A 14,888-nucleotide genomic window follows, 5' to 3' on the forward strand; every position below is an offset into this window, starting at 1 on the left:
GCTTTCTGCCGCCGCTGCTTAGCGCTGCAGCTGCGCAGCTGCGCATCCGCCAGCCGGCAAAGGAAAAAAAAAAGCCCCGTTTTTGGCCGCCCGTGAGGAAGCTGCCTCTCTCTTTGCAGCATCCTGCGAGGCGGCGGTTTGGAAACTGCGGGTCAGAAACGGCCCCAGGTGACGCGTCTTCACTGCCCCCCATGTGGAAGCCCCATCTTCTGAGCCACGCCCCCGGGGCGGGCGGTCTGGAGGCTCCGTATTCAGCAGAATACACATCCAAGACGTCTTCCCCTGCCCGTCTGTATCCCGCCTAAATGTTCTACTTGGAAAAAGTGGACTTTTTGTTTCTATCATGGTGGGACCTAGTTTCTTTGAGTCTTGCAGGCCATAAGATGTGTAAATTGGAGAATCTCCATACTAGGGTCATGGGAAGTATTTTTTGTGGAGAAAAAAAGTGAATTTGATGATGACTCCTGGCAATGTGGGCAGGAGACATCCCCTAAGTAGCAAAGTAGTTGGTTTTATCTACTTTCACTTTTCAATCTTCTTTTCCCTAGTTGTGCTTTTGATGGGGCTGGAGCCCAGAGAATCCACTGTTTGGTTTCCAGTAAATTTCCCACCCTTTTATACTGGGTGTCTGTGGAATTATTACATGTTTAATTGGGCCGTAGGAGACCCATCTCTACCCCCCAGCACATACATTTCATCTTTCTTCATTTTAGTTTATTTATTTATGATGCTTGTCTTCAATAGGGGTCCAAGATAAACCAAGAGAAGTTATGGAATATGATCGGGAGCTCTTACCTATTCGCTGTAGTTCCTAAAAGGTTTTTTGGGGAGGTTATTTTATAACATCACTAATTCATGGCTTGAGGCATCCTGCATCTTAGACTTATCAGTAGCTCATAATAAATAATGCAAAGGCTGCATGCCTCTCAGTGCAATTCGGTAAATACTTTCCTCCAGCTGTTAAGTTTGCTCTGGAAAAGAAATTGTAGAGGTCTTATTCCTCATCCACTCCCGCTTGCCTCAGATGTTCATCTCTCTCTAAAAGGGGGAAAAATGGAAAGCTTTCTGTGGCGAAATACTGGATGATGGAAGAAGTTCAGCTGGGGGTTGCAAGGGATCATTTTGATAGCACATTTGATATTCCAGCCTATTCCCTTCCTTCCACCACTGAGCTCCCAACTGCATCCAAGGCCTGGTAATTTTTCAGTGAGATCTCATGGCTACAAATATAATTACCATGAACACAGTCAGCCATTCGTACCCACAGTTTGTTTAGCCACAGATTTAACTATCTATGGCTTGAAAATATTCCCAAAATATATAAATTCCAAAAAGCAAACCTTAATTTTGCTATTTTATATAAGGGAAACCACTTTACTATGCCACTGAATATAATGGGTCTTGAATATCCATGGGTTTTGGTATCCTAGGGGGAGTGGGAAGTCCTGTGTCTAATCTGTCTGCATTTGCATCTATTCATCCTTAAGTCCTGTTTCTGCCTGAATCTGTTATTGTTTTTGTTTTTTAAATCCACACTAAAATTTATATTTATGTGAGTGTTTAAATTGTTGTTGTTATGTGCCTTCAAGTCAACTCTGACCCTATCATTGAGTATTCTTGGCAAGATTTATTCAGAAAGGTTTTGCCATTATCTACCTCTAAGGTATGGTTTGAATCCCTGCTTGGCCATGGAAACCCATTGGATGAGGCTCTCAGCCTCAAAGGAAGGCAAAGGTAACCCCTCTGTGAACAAATCTTGCAAGAAAACCTTGTGATAGGGTCACCTTAGTGTTGGAAATGACTTGAAGGCAACAAAAACAAAGGCTGAGAGAGTAAGACTCGTCCAATGCTTTTCCAGCACTTGTTTAGCAACCCAGCTTGAAAGAGAGTTCTGGAAAGTGTAGTTCAAATAATTGTTTTCAAGCTTGGATGCTATTGTATGTGGCTTATTTACAAGAAATACCCTTTCTCCCAAGCATCCTTCATTGGAGCCATGTCCTTTCTGTTCATGGAAGGACAACTAAGGAGCCATGGCTCTGTATTTTCTAAAATATGTATCCTGCCATATAGTTGAAGCCTCAAGGTGGCTAAGAATAGTAAACAAAAACAAACACTTCCTCTTAAAAAAAAACAGCAGATAAAAGCAAGAACAGCAGTAGCGGAGCAGAATTGCCAAGGGAGGGAGAAGAGAACAAAACCATAAAAGCAATTAAATTGCTATTAAAAGCTTGCAAGAATAGGTTGGCCTTTTCTGGCATCTAAGAGATAAGAAGAAGGATGCTTGGTGCACATAGGTCTACCTAAAAGCATCTCTCGTTGAGTTCATTGATGTTTACTCCACGGTAAGTGGATATAGGCGCACATCCTAAAGCTCAGAAAGATTGCTCACTGCAAAGCCATCAGTGCTACAAATCCATTCATATGCATAAATACCTAGAAGAAATGTAGTTGGCAGCAAATACAATCTATTCAATCCTTTTATGAAAAGGCTTGGATCAGACCAGGCACTCGGAAGGGATGCAGCCTTACATAAGATATCTTAACAAACTGAATAAGTGTAAAAGATTGCTAATAGGGTCCTTGCCAGGAAGGGAGGGAGAGGGCAGAAAATCCATGGCAGTTGGGCTACCGCATCCAAAGCACTTCTGGCTCCCTGTTGCCAGAGCAAGAGAGAATTAGCTTCCCTCTCCTGCACTTCTGCCCACCAGTTTTGAAAAAGGAGAGCCAGCGTGGTGTTGTGGTTTGAGTGTTGAACTATGAATATGGAGACAAGGGTCAATTCCCAGCTCAGCCATGGGACTCATAAAACTGGGTGATCTTGGACAAGTCACACTCTCTCAGCTTCAGGCGAAAGGCAATGGCAAACCTGCTCTGAACAAAACTTGCCAAGAAAACCCTGTGATATGTTCGCCTTAGGGTCACTAAGTCGGAAACGAATTGAAGGCACACAACAACAAGATTTCCCATTTAATCTAAAGAAGAGGACTTGCTCCAGGGAATGTAAGAATATGTGGAAATATTTTTTAAAATGGTCAAAAAGTTTATTTCTCAAGTGTCAAGAAACACTAAGGAGAAAAATCCTGGACTGACAAGAATCTTTGTAGTTTGAGATTTATTCTGTGTAAAGTATGGATGCTTGTGTGTGTGTGTGCAGAAAACAGCTGTAGATGAGGTTTTATTCTGCACATGGTTGTTTTGCCCAGAAAACAACATTTTCTGTGCGGGAAACAGCATTTTTCTGCACAATGAATAATACTTCTGCACAGAAAAATAATTTTCCATGTAGCAAATGTGGTTTTCTGTACAAAAATCCCATGCAAGAATTTTGGGCTGAATAGGTCCCAATGTTTTTTGCAGAAGGAACTGAATTACTAAAATTACTACTGTAATTGCATCCTTCAACATGAAAATTGACAAGAATTAAATTCTTGTGCCAGTGCTGTAACCACGCCAGCTCCAGAGTTCATCTTGTGGATGTGTGAGTGGAAAGAGACAATTTTGGATCCTAAAGATTTAGGTATTTACAGGCATAGGGAGTAAGTTCACCCTGTCTCTCTTCTTTTGGTCATTGAGGAAGCTGGTACTTTCTTTCACCCTCTGCAGCATACAAAACCTGCTCGGACTCACCATTGGCCTTCAAAGGCTTCCCCCACAGCCATTTCATTGTTAGTTGAGAGAGGAGGGTATTGGAAAAGTGTCTAGCTACATCCCAATGGAGCCAGCATGGTAAAGTGGTTTGAGTGTTGGACTATGATTCTGGAGACCAGGGTTTGAATCCTGGTTTGGCCATGTAAACCCACTGGGTGACCTTGGGTCAACCACACTCTCTTATCCTCAGAGGATGGCAATGGCAAACACCCTCTGAAAAAAATTGGCAAGAAAACCCTGTGATAAGTCAGAAATGACTTAAAGGCACACAACTGCAACATCCCCATAGCCAGATACAGATCTCATTTGCTGAGACCTCCAAAGGGCCCAGCAGAATTTGGCAGCAGATGTACTCCCCTTCCCACCATCTCTGTGTCAACAATGGAATGACATACCCTCCAACTGTACTGAATCAGCAGGGGGAGTCTCACTTAATCCTCTGCCATCCCACTTTTTCAGCTGCTTTTAAAATGTCCCAGTTTCTCTCTTCTTCTCCCACTTCCCCCCTTTGTCCTTATTGCCCACTATAATTGCTGCAAACTAAATTGAAAGTGAAAGTGGGGGGAGAGGAAAGCAGGAGGCAGAGTCTTGTCCTTCCCAGTAGGCCCTGGCAAAAACAAACTGCTGCAATCTCTCCTAGCTTGTGTGTTCTTCCTCATTAATAGCTTTTAGCCTCTTGACCACATTCTAATATTGTTTGGTTACACATGTCCTGATTTTCATCTGTGACATTTTGAAAAGTGTAGAATGGCCATAGGGATGATTGTTGCAGGGCATCAGTGAGTTCTGGGGTGAGGAGCCTTAGCTGAGTCCCACATACAGAACTCTTATACTACACTAAGTCTTTTAGGATCTTGGCCTCAGCCTAAAGTTAAGAAATAGGGAGAATAGCTGGAAATAGATAAAATCAGAAATCTAAAAGACTGATATCGAAGCTCTGGGAGAGGTATTTTGCAAAATAATTAGCATTCACAGCCAGGGAAGAAAACTGCCACAGCATCAGGCCATTTCTCAGAAGAAAAAGCCTTGAGAGAAAGGCAGGGGGAGAGGAAAAGCCATGTCAAACAAGAATATTTTCAGTTCTTACTAGACATTTAGCAACTCAGGCCATGGTAACTAGAGTACATGAGGCTGGCTGCAAATACAAATGAAGAATCTAAGTCCAATGGCATAAGGATGGTTTTAGAATCTGTGCAAGATGGTGGATCCTGTGTTTCTTAGACATACCTGGTGGGAAGTGTTTTTTTTATCCTTGCCCCATCACTTGTCTGGGGTCTTTGTATTAAACTAACACAGCAAGGAAATGTATTTTACTAAGCAACATAGGAAGCTGCCTTGTATTAAAGGCCCCTTTGCACATCACAACTTTAAAGCACCGTGATTCCATTTTAATTGCCTTGGTTTTACCCTGTGGACTCCTGGGATTTGCAGTTTGGTGGAGAGTATTTAGCATTTTCAGCCAGAGAGCTCTTGTTCATCCCACAACTACAGATATAAAGATTCCATGGGATATTGGCATGACAGTTAAGAATCACAGCTCTGTTATTGTATAGCTTGAAAGTCTAGCCCATTATGGGCTTGACTACCGTTCTGGTAGTCAAGGTCTGCTGTCCCAGCACAGGATTTCCTCTGCCCCATCTCGGATTCGCCCCTTTTCACTTGCTGCCCCTCACTCCTGGAACCTTCTTCCCCCGCGAGCAAGAGCCATCATTTCTTTAACCAGCTTCAAAACAGAGTTGAAGACCATCCTGTTCAGAGAAGTGTTCCCAGGCATTGCATAATTGTCGCTTGCTATTTGATGTTCTTTCGATGCCTGTTTTATCGAACCATTTCCTGTATTGCTATGTACTTTATATGTATTAGCCTACTAGCCCCACCACCTTTTCCTTCTCCTTTTATGTCATGTCTTTTTAGATTATAAGCCTGAGGGCAGGGAACCATCTAATTAAAAAGATTGTATGTACAGCGCTGTGTAAATTTACAGCGCTTTATAAATAAAGGTTAATAATAATAATAATAATAATAATAATAATCTGGTCAATACTGACAGGCAGCAGCAGCTTGCCGAGGTTTTGGATATGATTCTTTCCTAGCCACAGTTGAGATTCCTGCCCTACTGTTCTCCTGGCTCTGATCAGTCCAACAACTGACCAAACCCAATCCTGCTTAGCTTTTGAAATCAGATGTGATCATGTGTGTTCTGGGTGGAATTATTTTCTGTCAAAGGCAGCAATCTCTTGGAGGTAATCTGCCATAAGTCACTTGCCACTCATTCTGTCTCTTTCTGATATTGCCCCTCCCCATGCAAACCCCACTTCTTTTCTTCTGTCTCCTTGTTTTCTTTCCCCTTCTCTCTCTCTCTTTCTGCCTGCTCCTGTCTATCCCTCCCCCCCCCTTTTTTTTTTGCCTGCTCTTTTTCTCCATTTCTGCCAGTCCCCCTCTTTCTCCTCCACCATCTACTCCAGTAGGTTTTCTAGAGAGGACAGATCATGCCTAGCAGATATCTATGTGTATTGTGTGCATTCAAGTAATTTCTAACACACTGAGACCCTAAGGCAAACCTATCATGGGGTTTTCTTGGCAAGATTTCTTCAGAGGAGGTTTGCCATTGCCTTCCCCTGTGGCTGAGAACATGTGAACTGCCCAAGGGTTTCATAGGTGAGTAGGAATCCCGAGCCTCCACTGCATCATGCTGGCTCAAACTGCTCAAACCAAACCAAGGACCTTCAGCAGTTTGCCTAGCTGTCTCATACAGGTCGTCCTGCAAGCTGCATCCATTTTGTTGTTATTGCACGAGAGAGTGTCCTGCTCAGAAGCAGGGCCTCACTCATAAGTAGGTGTTTAATTGTGAGAACTGAGCTCCCACATGTCTGGGTATGCTACCTGCAGTATCGTTATATAAAACCATTTTCGTTAGGATTTTTGCTTGTTTATTAAAATGTCATTGTTGATATGTGCCTTCAAGTCAAGTCCAACGTATGTCCAACTAGGGGTTTCTTGGCAAGAATTGTTCATAAGAGCTTTGCCATTGCCTTTCTCTTAGTTTCTAGAGTGTGACTTACTCAAGATCACCTGAGTAGGGATTTGAACACTAGTTTCCCAGAGTCCCAGTCCAAGATTCAAACCATTACACTAGATTGGCTTTTTTAGACAACTCTCTAGAAACATGGAGTATTCTTTAAATTTTCATCCCCAAAATGAATTTGTTCAAGCTCTACTTATATCTATTGTGGGCCATTCTCTTGTACAAGCTGCAAGTTGATTCTATAGTTGTTGGATGGCTATAGGTGTGAATGTAGAAGCCCAGAATATGTGGCAAAACCTCTGTTGATTCAGACTTGCCCAATGCACAACAGGAAAGCATTGCATATCTCTTTGCAACAATCAGGGTGACAATGTTCAACTAATTGTACAATCCATGCCTTAACTCTAGGCAAAGCATCATAATGTCCCCCTTGGACGCATTATGGAGAAGTGATCAGATGTGTAATGAGGACGAGTGATTAATGAATCACTCTATATGTATGAACTGGAAAGCTAGTTCAATTAGTGTGAGAGCTTTAATGAAACAGGCTTGCAAGCCTAGCCACTGCAGAATACTAAAAAAAATTCACACTTAATACTGACATTAAAAGTGTTAGCATATTAGCCGATCCTGTTGTGAGATTAATGGAGGTCAGGGAAGTTCATGCTTCTTTAAGCTATCTTTCTGAGTTGTCCCTGAAGTCTATGATCTTGCATCCATAGGGGCATCAGCCCTATTATTAGTCATGAGACTAAAGTAGAGTCATTGAATCGATGGGATTTACTCACTTACCATCAACAATTGATTCAGTGAGTCTACTCCAGTGATGGCGAACCTATGGCACGTGTGCCAGAAGTGGCACTCAGTGCCCTCTCTGTGGGCACATGTGCCATCGCCCCAGCATAGAGTTTGCCACAGTTTGTTACTAGAAAGCCAGAGGGACATGGCACTTTGCAATAAATAAGTGCCTTTTGGGTTGCAGTTTGGGCACTCGGCCTCTAAAAGGTTCACCATCACTGGTCTACTCTATTTAGGAATAGCCACCAAGATTCCAGCCACAATTTTCTCCAATCCAGTGAAAAATCACTGTATGCATACCCTCCAACATTTCACAGATGAAAACAGGGAATGTGTGGCCAAGTAACATCAGAGTGTGGTCAAGAGAGCAAAAAGTATTAATGAGAAAGGACACACAAGGTAGGAGAGGCTGCAGCAGTTTGCTTTTGCCTGACCTTACTGGGAAATGCACGTTTCCTTTACTTCCTCTCCTCTTCCCCTCTGCTGAGTTGAGTGAAACTACTTTTGCATGTGAAACTCAGTTTGCAGTAACTGAAATATACAGAGGACAAAGCAGGGAAGTGGGAGAAGAAAGTAGAAACTGGGATATTTTATAAACAGTTGGAAAAAGTGAGATGACAGAAAAATCAGGACTCTCCCTGCCAAATTAGGACAGTTGGAGAGCATGCTTTATGGAAACTGAGGCACCACTGAAAGAAGACAAAAGGGAATGATATGCTTCCTTCCTTGTGATTCAGACTAGGGTTGCCAGGTGTCCTGTATTATAAGGGATGTCCCTTATCTAAGGGAAAGAAACCTTGTCCCTTGTAGGACTGGCAGGTGTCCTTTATTACAAAGGATTTTTCCTATTTGCGGGCTGAAACGTTTTCCCTTTTATATTGACCAGATGAAACGCCCCCCCTAAAAATAAATCCCATATTTTTAGGATGTAGGCCTTTCATAAAAGCAGCAATGTGTGCATCATGCAATTTATGAACGTGGATGATATGTTAATTGTACAGAGAAATACATGGCTGTGTTAAATAAAATCAATACTTTCATTTAGTATTTAGGTAGAACACAAACTAGTTAATAGCTGTTTCCTGATTGTCAAGCCTGCATGCCATGAATTCCAAGTATCCTTTACTGCTGTTTTGAAAGCCTGGCAACACTAATTCAGACTAAAATTATTATTCCTCAGCAACACTTAGATTTCTGGCCAGTTCACTATGAGAGGGGATTCTTACTACAAACAGTTCAATTGGCCTCTTCATTAATTATTTTAGTTATTAGTTAGATTTATATCCTGACTTTCCTCCAGTGAGCTCAAGGATGACATAAATACTCTTTCTGTTTGTTTCATCCTCACAACAACCCTGTCAGGTAGGCAATATTGAGTGAGTGAGTGACTATCGTGATATCACCCAGTGAATTTCACAAAACAAAGAGGATGTGAACCTGGATCTCCCAAGTCCCAGTCATTACATCACACTGGTCTTCCAGGCTCTTAGTCCAACACCCTAGCCATTACACCACAATGGTCTTCTGTGTATTTTGTACACATGCCCAAGACACAACCTCCTGTGCTCGTTCAATAGTTCTTTTCTTGTACTACTACCTCTAGCAACCCTCACCAATGCAGGCCTTCAGTTGAGCTCTAAAACTTGCCTATTTACCTTGGCTTATAACTGAGTTAGGATTCTTTGTTGTTTGTTCTAGTTGGTATGTACCTTCAAACCAATTCCAACTTCAAGGTGACCCTATCCTAGGGTTTTCAGGTCAAGACTTACTCAGAGGAGATTCGTCATTGACTTTTTGTAAGACTGAGAGTGTGTGATTTGCCTACAGTCATGCAGTAGTTTTCCACGGCTGTGCATGGTCTTCCAGGACCCTAGTCCAACAGTCAAACTACTTTGTGTGGGCTATACTGTAGCATTCTACTATGGCTAGTATGCATATGGTACTTGCTAATATCCATCTCCTGTTTTTAACATTGTTCCATTGTGGTTGTGGTGATATTATTGCTGCTGTTGTTGTTGTATTACATATGGTATTTAACATCTCTCATATGCTTTAGGCATGTTTCTTCAACCTAATGACCTCCTGATGTGCTAAACTGCACATCTTATCACTCACTGACAGGCTGGCCACTAGGGATGATGGAGGATGTAGTCCTGTACACCTGGAGGGTACCAGTTTGGGGGAAAGTGGCTTATAACATTTAAGGTAGTGTTGATGGCACTTTTTCAACCACTTACAAAGCAATGCTGCATCATGAAGTAATGTTACAGTAATATGTTATACAGAGAGCCAGCATGGTGTAATGGTTTGAGTGTTGGGCTAGGGCATGTGAAAAATAGGGTTTGAATCCCCACTTGGTCATGGAAACCCACTGGATGACATTGGGCAAGTCACACTCTCTTAGCCTCAGAGGGACAAGGGCAAATCCCCTCTGAACAAATTCTGTAAAGAAACCCCTATGATAGGTTTGCCTTAAGGACACCATAAGTCAGAAATGACTTGAAGGCACACAACAACAACCATATATTGATCATATCCAACAGAAAACTTTAAAACTTTGCTTGGAAACTTTTCTCAACCAAGCATATAACACTGGCTTACACCAATTCAGATAAGTTGATCCTTTTGAATTTGATGATATTGGCCACAGTGCTCCAAGGCCAAGGTCTATCAAACTGTCAGCAGCACCTGTCTCTTTGAAAGGAGATTATGTAATTATACTGAGGAACGGAATCTGAAAGTCTGGAGCTTTCTGCATGCAAAAGCATTAGTTCCATTACTGAACTATAACCCTTTCCAGAATTTATTTCAGAGCCCTCCATTCCATCTGCAGTGGTACCCTGCACAGAGAGAGATTCTGACGTGTGTATCATTGCTCAGCTATACATAAGCTCTGTGAATAGATAAAGGGAGAAGAGAAGAGAAAACTGCTTTCCCTGCACACACAAACTCTTCAGTAGATCAGCAAATACTGCTGAAAGTATTTGTATATGGTCCATAGACCTTGCTCCCCTTTTTGCAGTCTGGAGAGTCCCTCCCAGATGATAATCAGCATAGCTGTTTATCTACCAAGACTGGGACTCAAGACCGGTTACAAATTAAAATACAGTGCAACTAAAATACAACTCAGCTAAAAAATTCAAGAGAGCCAGCATGGCGTGGTGGTTTGATCACTAGACTATGACTCTGGAAAACAAGGTTTGAATCCTGGCTCAGCCATACAAATCCAGTGGGTGACCTTGGCCAAGCCACACTCTCTCAGCCTCAGAAGTTGGCAATGGCAAACCCCCTCTGAAGAAACATGCCAAGAAATCCCTCTGATAGGGTCACCTTAGGGTCACCATAACTCAAACAATTTGAAGGCACACAACAACAACAACAACAACAAAACATTCAAAGATCTACATTATTTGTACCCTTTAGAACCTCTTGCATCATTGAAGTGTATTTTTTAATAGGCATATATATTCCTTGTTCCTTGCTAAGCCCATGTCTCCTTCTTTGGGCCTGCCCAGGCCCTGAGATGCTCTGGAGGGGCACTTATTTAAGTCCCACCATCTTCACAGGTGTGATTGGTGGAGATATGAGATAGGGCCTTCTCAGTGGCTGCCCCTAGCCTCTGAAACCTCTTCCCTATATAGGGCTAGAATGGCCCCTTTTGCTGTCCTACTAGTAGGAAAAACTTTATTAAAAAAAAATTCTAGCAGACTTTTAGAACTGCAAGTTTTTAAAGAAAGCTTTTCAGATGTTTTAAATTGTTTTAATATTGTTAATAGTTCAAGTGTGTGTGTGTGTGTGTGTGTGTGTGTGTGTGTGTAGAAAATATGGGCTATAAATGAAGTCAAAATGGAATTAAACTATCAACACCATTCCAGACCAGTTGAAAACATACAGGCACATAAAGCAGTTCACAACCATGGCACAGCAATAAGTGTCTACAGGTTTTGTCCTATGGGGAACCTTTTTACATCAACTTTGGACATATTGCAGTGGAGTTTGGGGAGAGTTTGAACTTGATGGCCCTTGGGGTCTCTTCTAACTCTATGATTCTACATATTCACTTTGTATTGCCTGTTGACCTGCTCTCTTGCCCCATACGAAAAGAGTGCAGTCTAGAACACCCCCAAAACTATCCTTTTATTCTGGTTGTGAAGAATAATCCCAGTGCACCCACTGTAAAACAGTCTGAAAAGTCAGTGCCCTAAGAAGCTAAATAAATCCCCAAGCATGCCACAGGAATGCACAACTATAGGATGGATGACACCTGGTTTGAAAGCAGTACATATGAAAAGGAGATGGGGTCTTAATAGATCATAAACTTGCATCATCAGCACTGTGATGCAACAGCCCAAAAGGCAATGTAATTCTGGACTGCATCTACAGGAGTATAGATCCCAACTGAGGATTATTATTATTATTATTATTATTTATATAGCACTGTAGATTTGCACAGCGCTGTACATAAAAACAATAAATATAGAAGAGCAGACCTGCCTATGGGGCACAATCTAATACTGTATCCAAGGCTAGATACCACAATTAAAGAAACCTATTGACTAGCTAGATTGCATCCAGCGAAAGGTGACCAAGATGATCAAAGGTCTGCAAACCAAAGCCTCTGAGGAATTCCTTAGGAAACTGGATGTGTTTAGCCTGGAGAAGATGGAGAGGAAACATAGTTATCTTAAACTATCTGAAGGGATGTCAAGAAGAAGAAAATAGCTTGCTTTCTGCTCCTTCAGAGACCAGAACATGAACCAACGGATTCAAATTACTGTACAAGCAAAGAGAATCCACCTAAATATTAGGAAGAAGGTTTTTTCCCAACTCTAAGAGCTGTTTGACAGCAGAGAAGACTGCCTTGGAAGGCGGTGGGTTCTCCATCTTTGAAGCTCTTTACACAGAGGTTGTATGGACATCTTTCAGGAGTGCTTTAGTTGTGTATTCTTACATGGCAGAGGGTTGGATCCCTTCCAACTCTAAGATTCTATTATTTTAAGAGGTGGAAGAATAATTGACAACAGTGTGACTAAATGATGGTGGAATCAGAGGGAGTGGGAAGAATTAGTAAAATTAGAGATGGTGAGGAAGAGTGAAGGCATAGGTAAAAATTCTGGAATTTAAATTATTTGTGATATTGGGTTGGGGATCTAGAAGCTTGCCTTATATAAATCAGAACCAATAGTGGCTAGTAGCTTCACCGTGAGTGCAGTGTTGCTTCTGCTTCAGGCAAAGGGAGCTAATCCAAGGTGTTGAAACAGATCCTCCTGACAGATTAGGCGATGCCTCCTTTAAAATTCCATCTAAAATCCAGTGTGGAATTACTGCCTCTTATCATGTTTTTATTGATAAAAATATCACACTGAGTGCCTTTCTAGCTTTAAAAAAAGTTTTGCTGTTGTTATTTGCCAACTAGTTGACTTGGACTTATGGTGACCCTATGAATAGTCCCAGTCTTGCAAGCTCAGGGCTATGGCTTTCTTGACTGAATCAATCCACTTGTAGTGTGGTCTCCCTCTTTTCCTACTGTACTCCACTTTACCAAGCATTATCATCTTTTCCTGTGAAATCATATTGTCTCATGATGTGTCCAAATTATGACAGCCACAGTTTAATCATCTTCATGTCTAGTGAGAGTTTAGTCCTGATATATTCTAAGACCTATTCATTTCTCTTGTTAGCAGTTCATGGTATCCTTTGAACCCTCCTCCAACCCCACATTTAAAGTGAGTTAGCTTTCTTCCTGACAGCTTTTTTCACTGTCAAGGTTTCACAACTATACACAGAAATCAGAAATACTATGGCCTTAATGATTCTGGCTATGGTATTTAACTATATGTCCTTATGCTTGAATAAAACAGAATGTAAACACAATAAATAAATAAATAAATAAATAAATAAATAAATAAATAAATAAATAATACAGGAGACCCCTTTGCATGTGCCACTATAATTTTCACTAATATCTGACAACAGATGGCAGGACCTTTTCTGCCATTATCTCTAGTGTGTGGGGCTCCCTGCTCCAAGAAATCAACCTGCCTCCTTCCTTGCAAATGTTTTGTCGCTTTCTAAACACTTTCCCCTCTCCAGCAGGATTTCTTTTTAATAAAAAAGGCCCCTACTTATATTTCTTTGGAATTGTTTTTAGTTTTGTAATTAAGTTTTTATCTGTTGCTTTGACCTATTTATTTTAATATTATTCCCATCTGCTCTTAGCTGATATTAACTGCTTCTGAGATCTCTGTCTGGAGGGGAGAGCAAGGTACTTATTTTAACAGCAATAAATAAAAGTGGGTGCAGTCATAGTACACAAAGGAAGAACTAGATGAGAAAGAAGATGGAAAGAAGAAGAAGAAGAAGAAGAAGAAGAAGAAGAAGAAGAAGAAGAACAACAACAACAACAACAACAACAGGACAAGTGAGCACAGAACAGTGGAAAAGACTTCCTTGGAAGATGATGGTAGGTTCCTGCATTGGGAGGGAGTTGGGATAGATGGCCATGGGGTGTCTTCCAACTCCATGATTGCTTGTGCCATCCAAAACTAGGTATCTCCAAGCATCATTAGTGTAAATGGGAGCAATAGGCAATATTTGGGGATATGAATCCAGGGATCCACTGAATGGAATCAGGAGGAAAACACCCAAACAGAGTAGGACTGGCATATCCTATTTGAATTAAGGTAAATAATACATGAGAGCCAGAGTGGCATAGTTGTTTGAGCATCGGACTATATCTCTGGAGATCAGGGTTTGATTTCCTGCTCAGCCATGAAAATCACTGAGTGACCTGTGGTAAGTCCCATGCTCTCAGCCTCAGAGGAAGACAATGGCAACCCTTCTCTGAACAAATCTTGTCAAGAAAACCCCATGATAGGTTTGCCTTTGGGTCGCGATAAGTTGGAAACAATAACAACAACAACAAATAATAATACATATTATTATATAAAGTACCTGTTCCTACCACTGTAGAGGACCATTAATGTCGATGTGTACTGTTTCTGAAACACACAAAATGTAAGATGTTTACTACTCTTTTAAAGACTCCACACAGTGGGTGAGAGTCAAAGACAAAACTGGGTGAGATTATTCCTTGCTCTCTCATGCACACACATACATTTCTTCTCCTTTCTTCTCTCTCCCCATTCTCAGAAGGAGGGAGAGACTGCTCTTTTCAGCTGATCCCTTTTGGATAGTTTTTGAAAGTAGGCATAGGTTGCCCACCCTTAGTGGGCTTGCCCAGCTACTGGACAGAACCCAGTTACCTGGGAGCAAGTCCCACCTAGACTCAGAAAAAAGTCAAGATTTGTGCTTTCTTCCTCCTTCATAAGTAGGATCAAGAGCACAGCCGCACTCATACAGTGATATCCCCCATTGAAATATGGCTGCCTCACATCCAGAGTCAATACATTTGTAA

At 41.6% G+C, this 14,888-nt stretch overlaps 1 protein-coding gene across 3 annotated transcripts in view; it reads right to left on the reverse strand.

The window, feature by feature from the left end:
* LOC149324161 (one cut domain family member 2-like) overlaps positions 1-14,888 on the reverse strand; it is a 94,611-nt gene that overhangs the window by 19,827 nt on the left and 59,896 nt on the right. Inside the window, exon 2 of one of the 3 annotated variants that reach the window (XM_089497244.1) lies at positions 14,436-14,472. The exons of the other annotated variants lie outside the window; for them this stretch is intronic. Coding sequence (XP_089353370.1) covers positions 14,436-14,472 — 37 coding nt within the window. The remainder of the gene's footprint in view (positions 1-14,435; positions 14,473-14,888) is intronic. 3 annotated transcript variants of the gene reach the window in all.

This window comes from Sceloporus occidentalis, unplaced genomic scaffold (assembly GCF_023333645.1).
Source record: "Sceloporus occidentalis isolate IW3139 unplaced genomic scaffold, rSceOcc1.0.p SCAF_1, whole genome shotgun sequence".
Classification (NCBI taxonomy): Eukaryota; Metazoa; Chordata; class Lepidosauria; order Squamata; family Phrynosomatidae; genus Sceloporus; species Sceloporus occidentalis.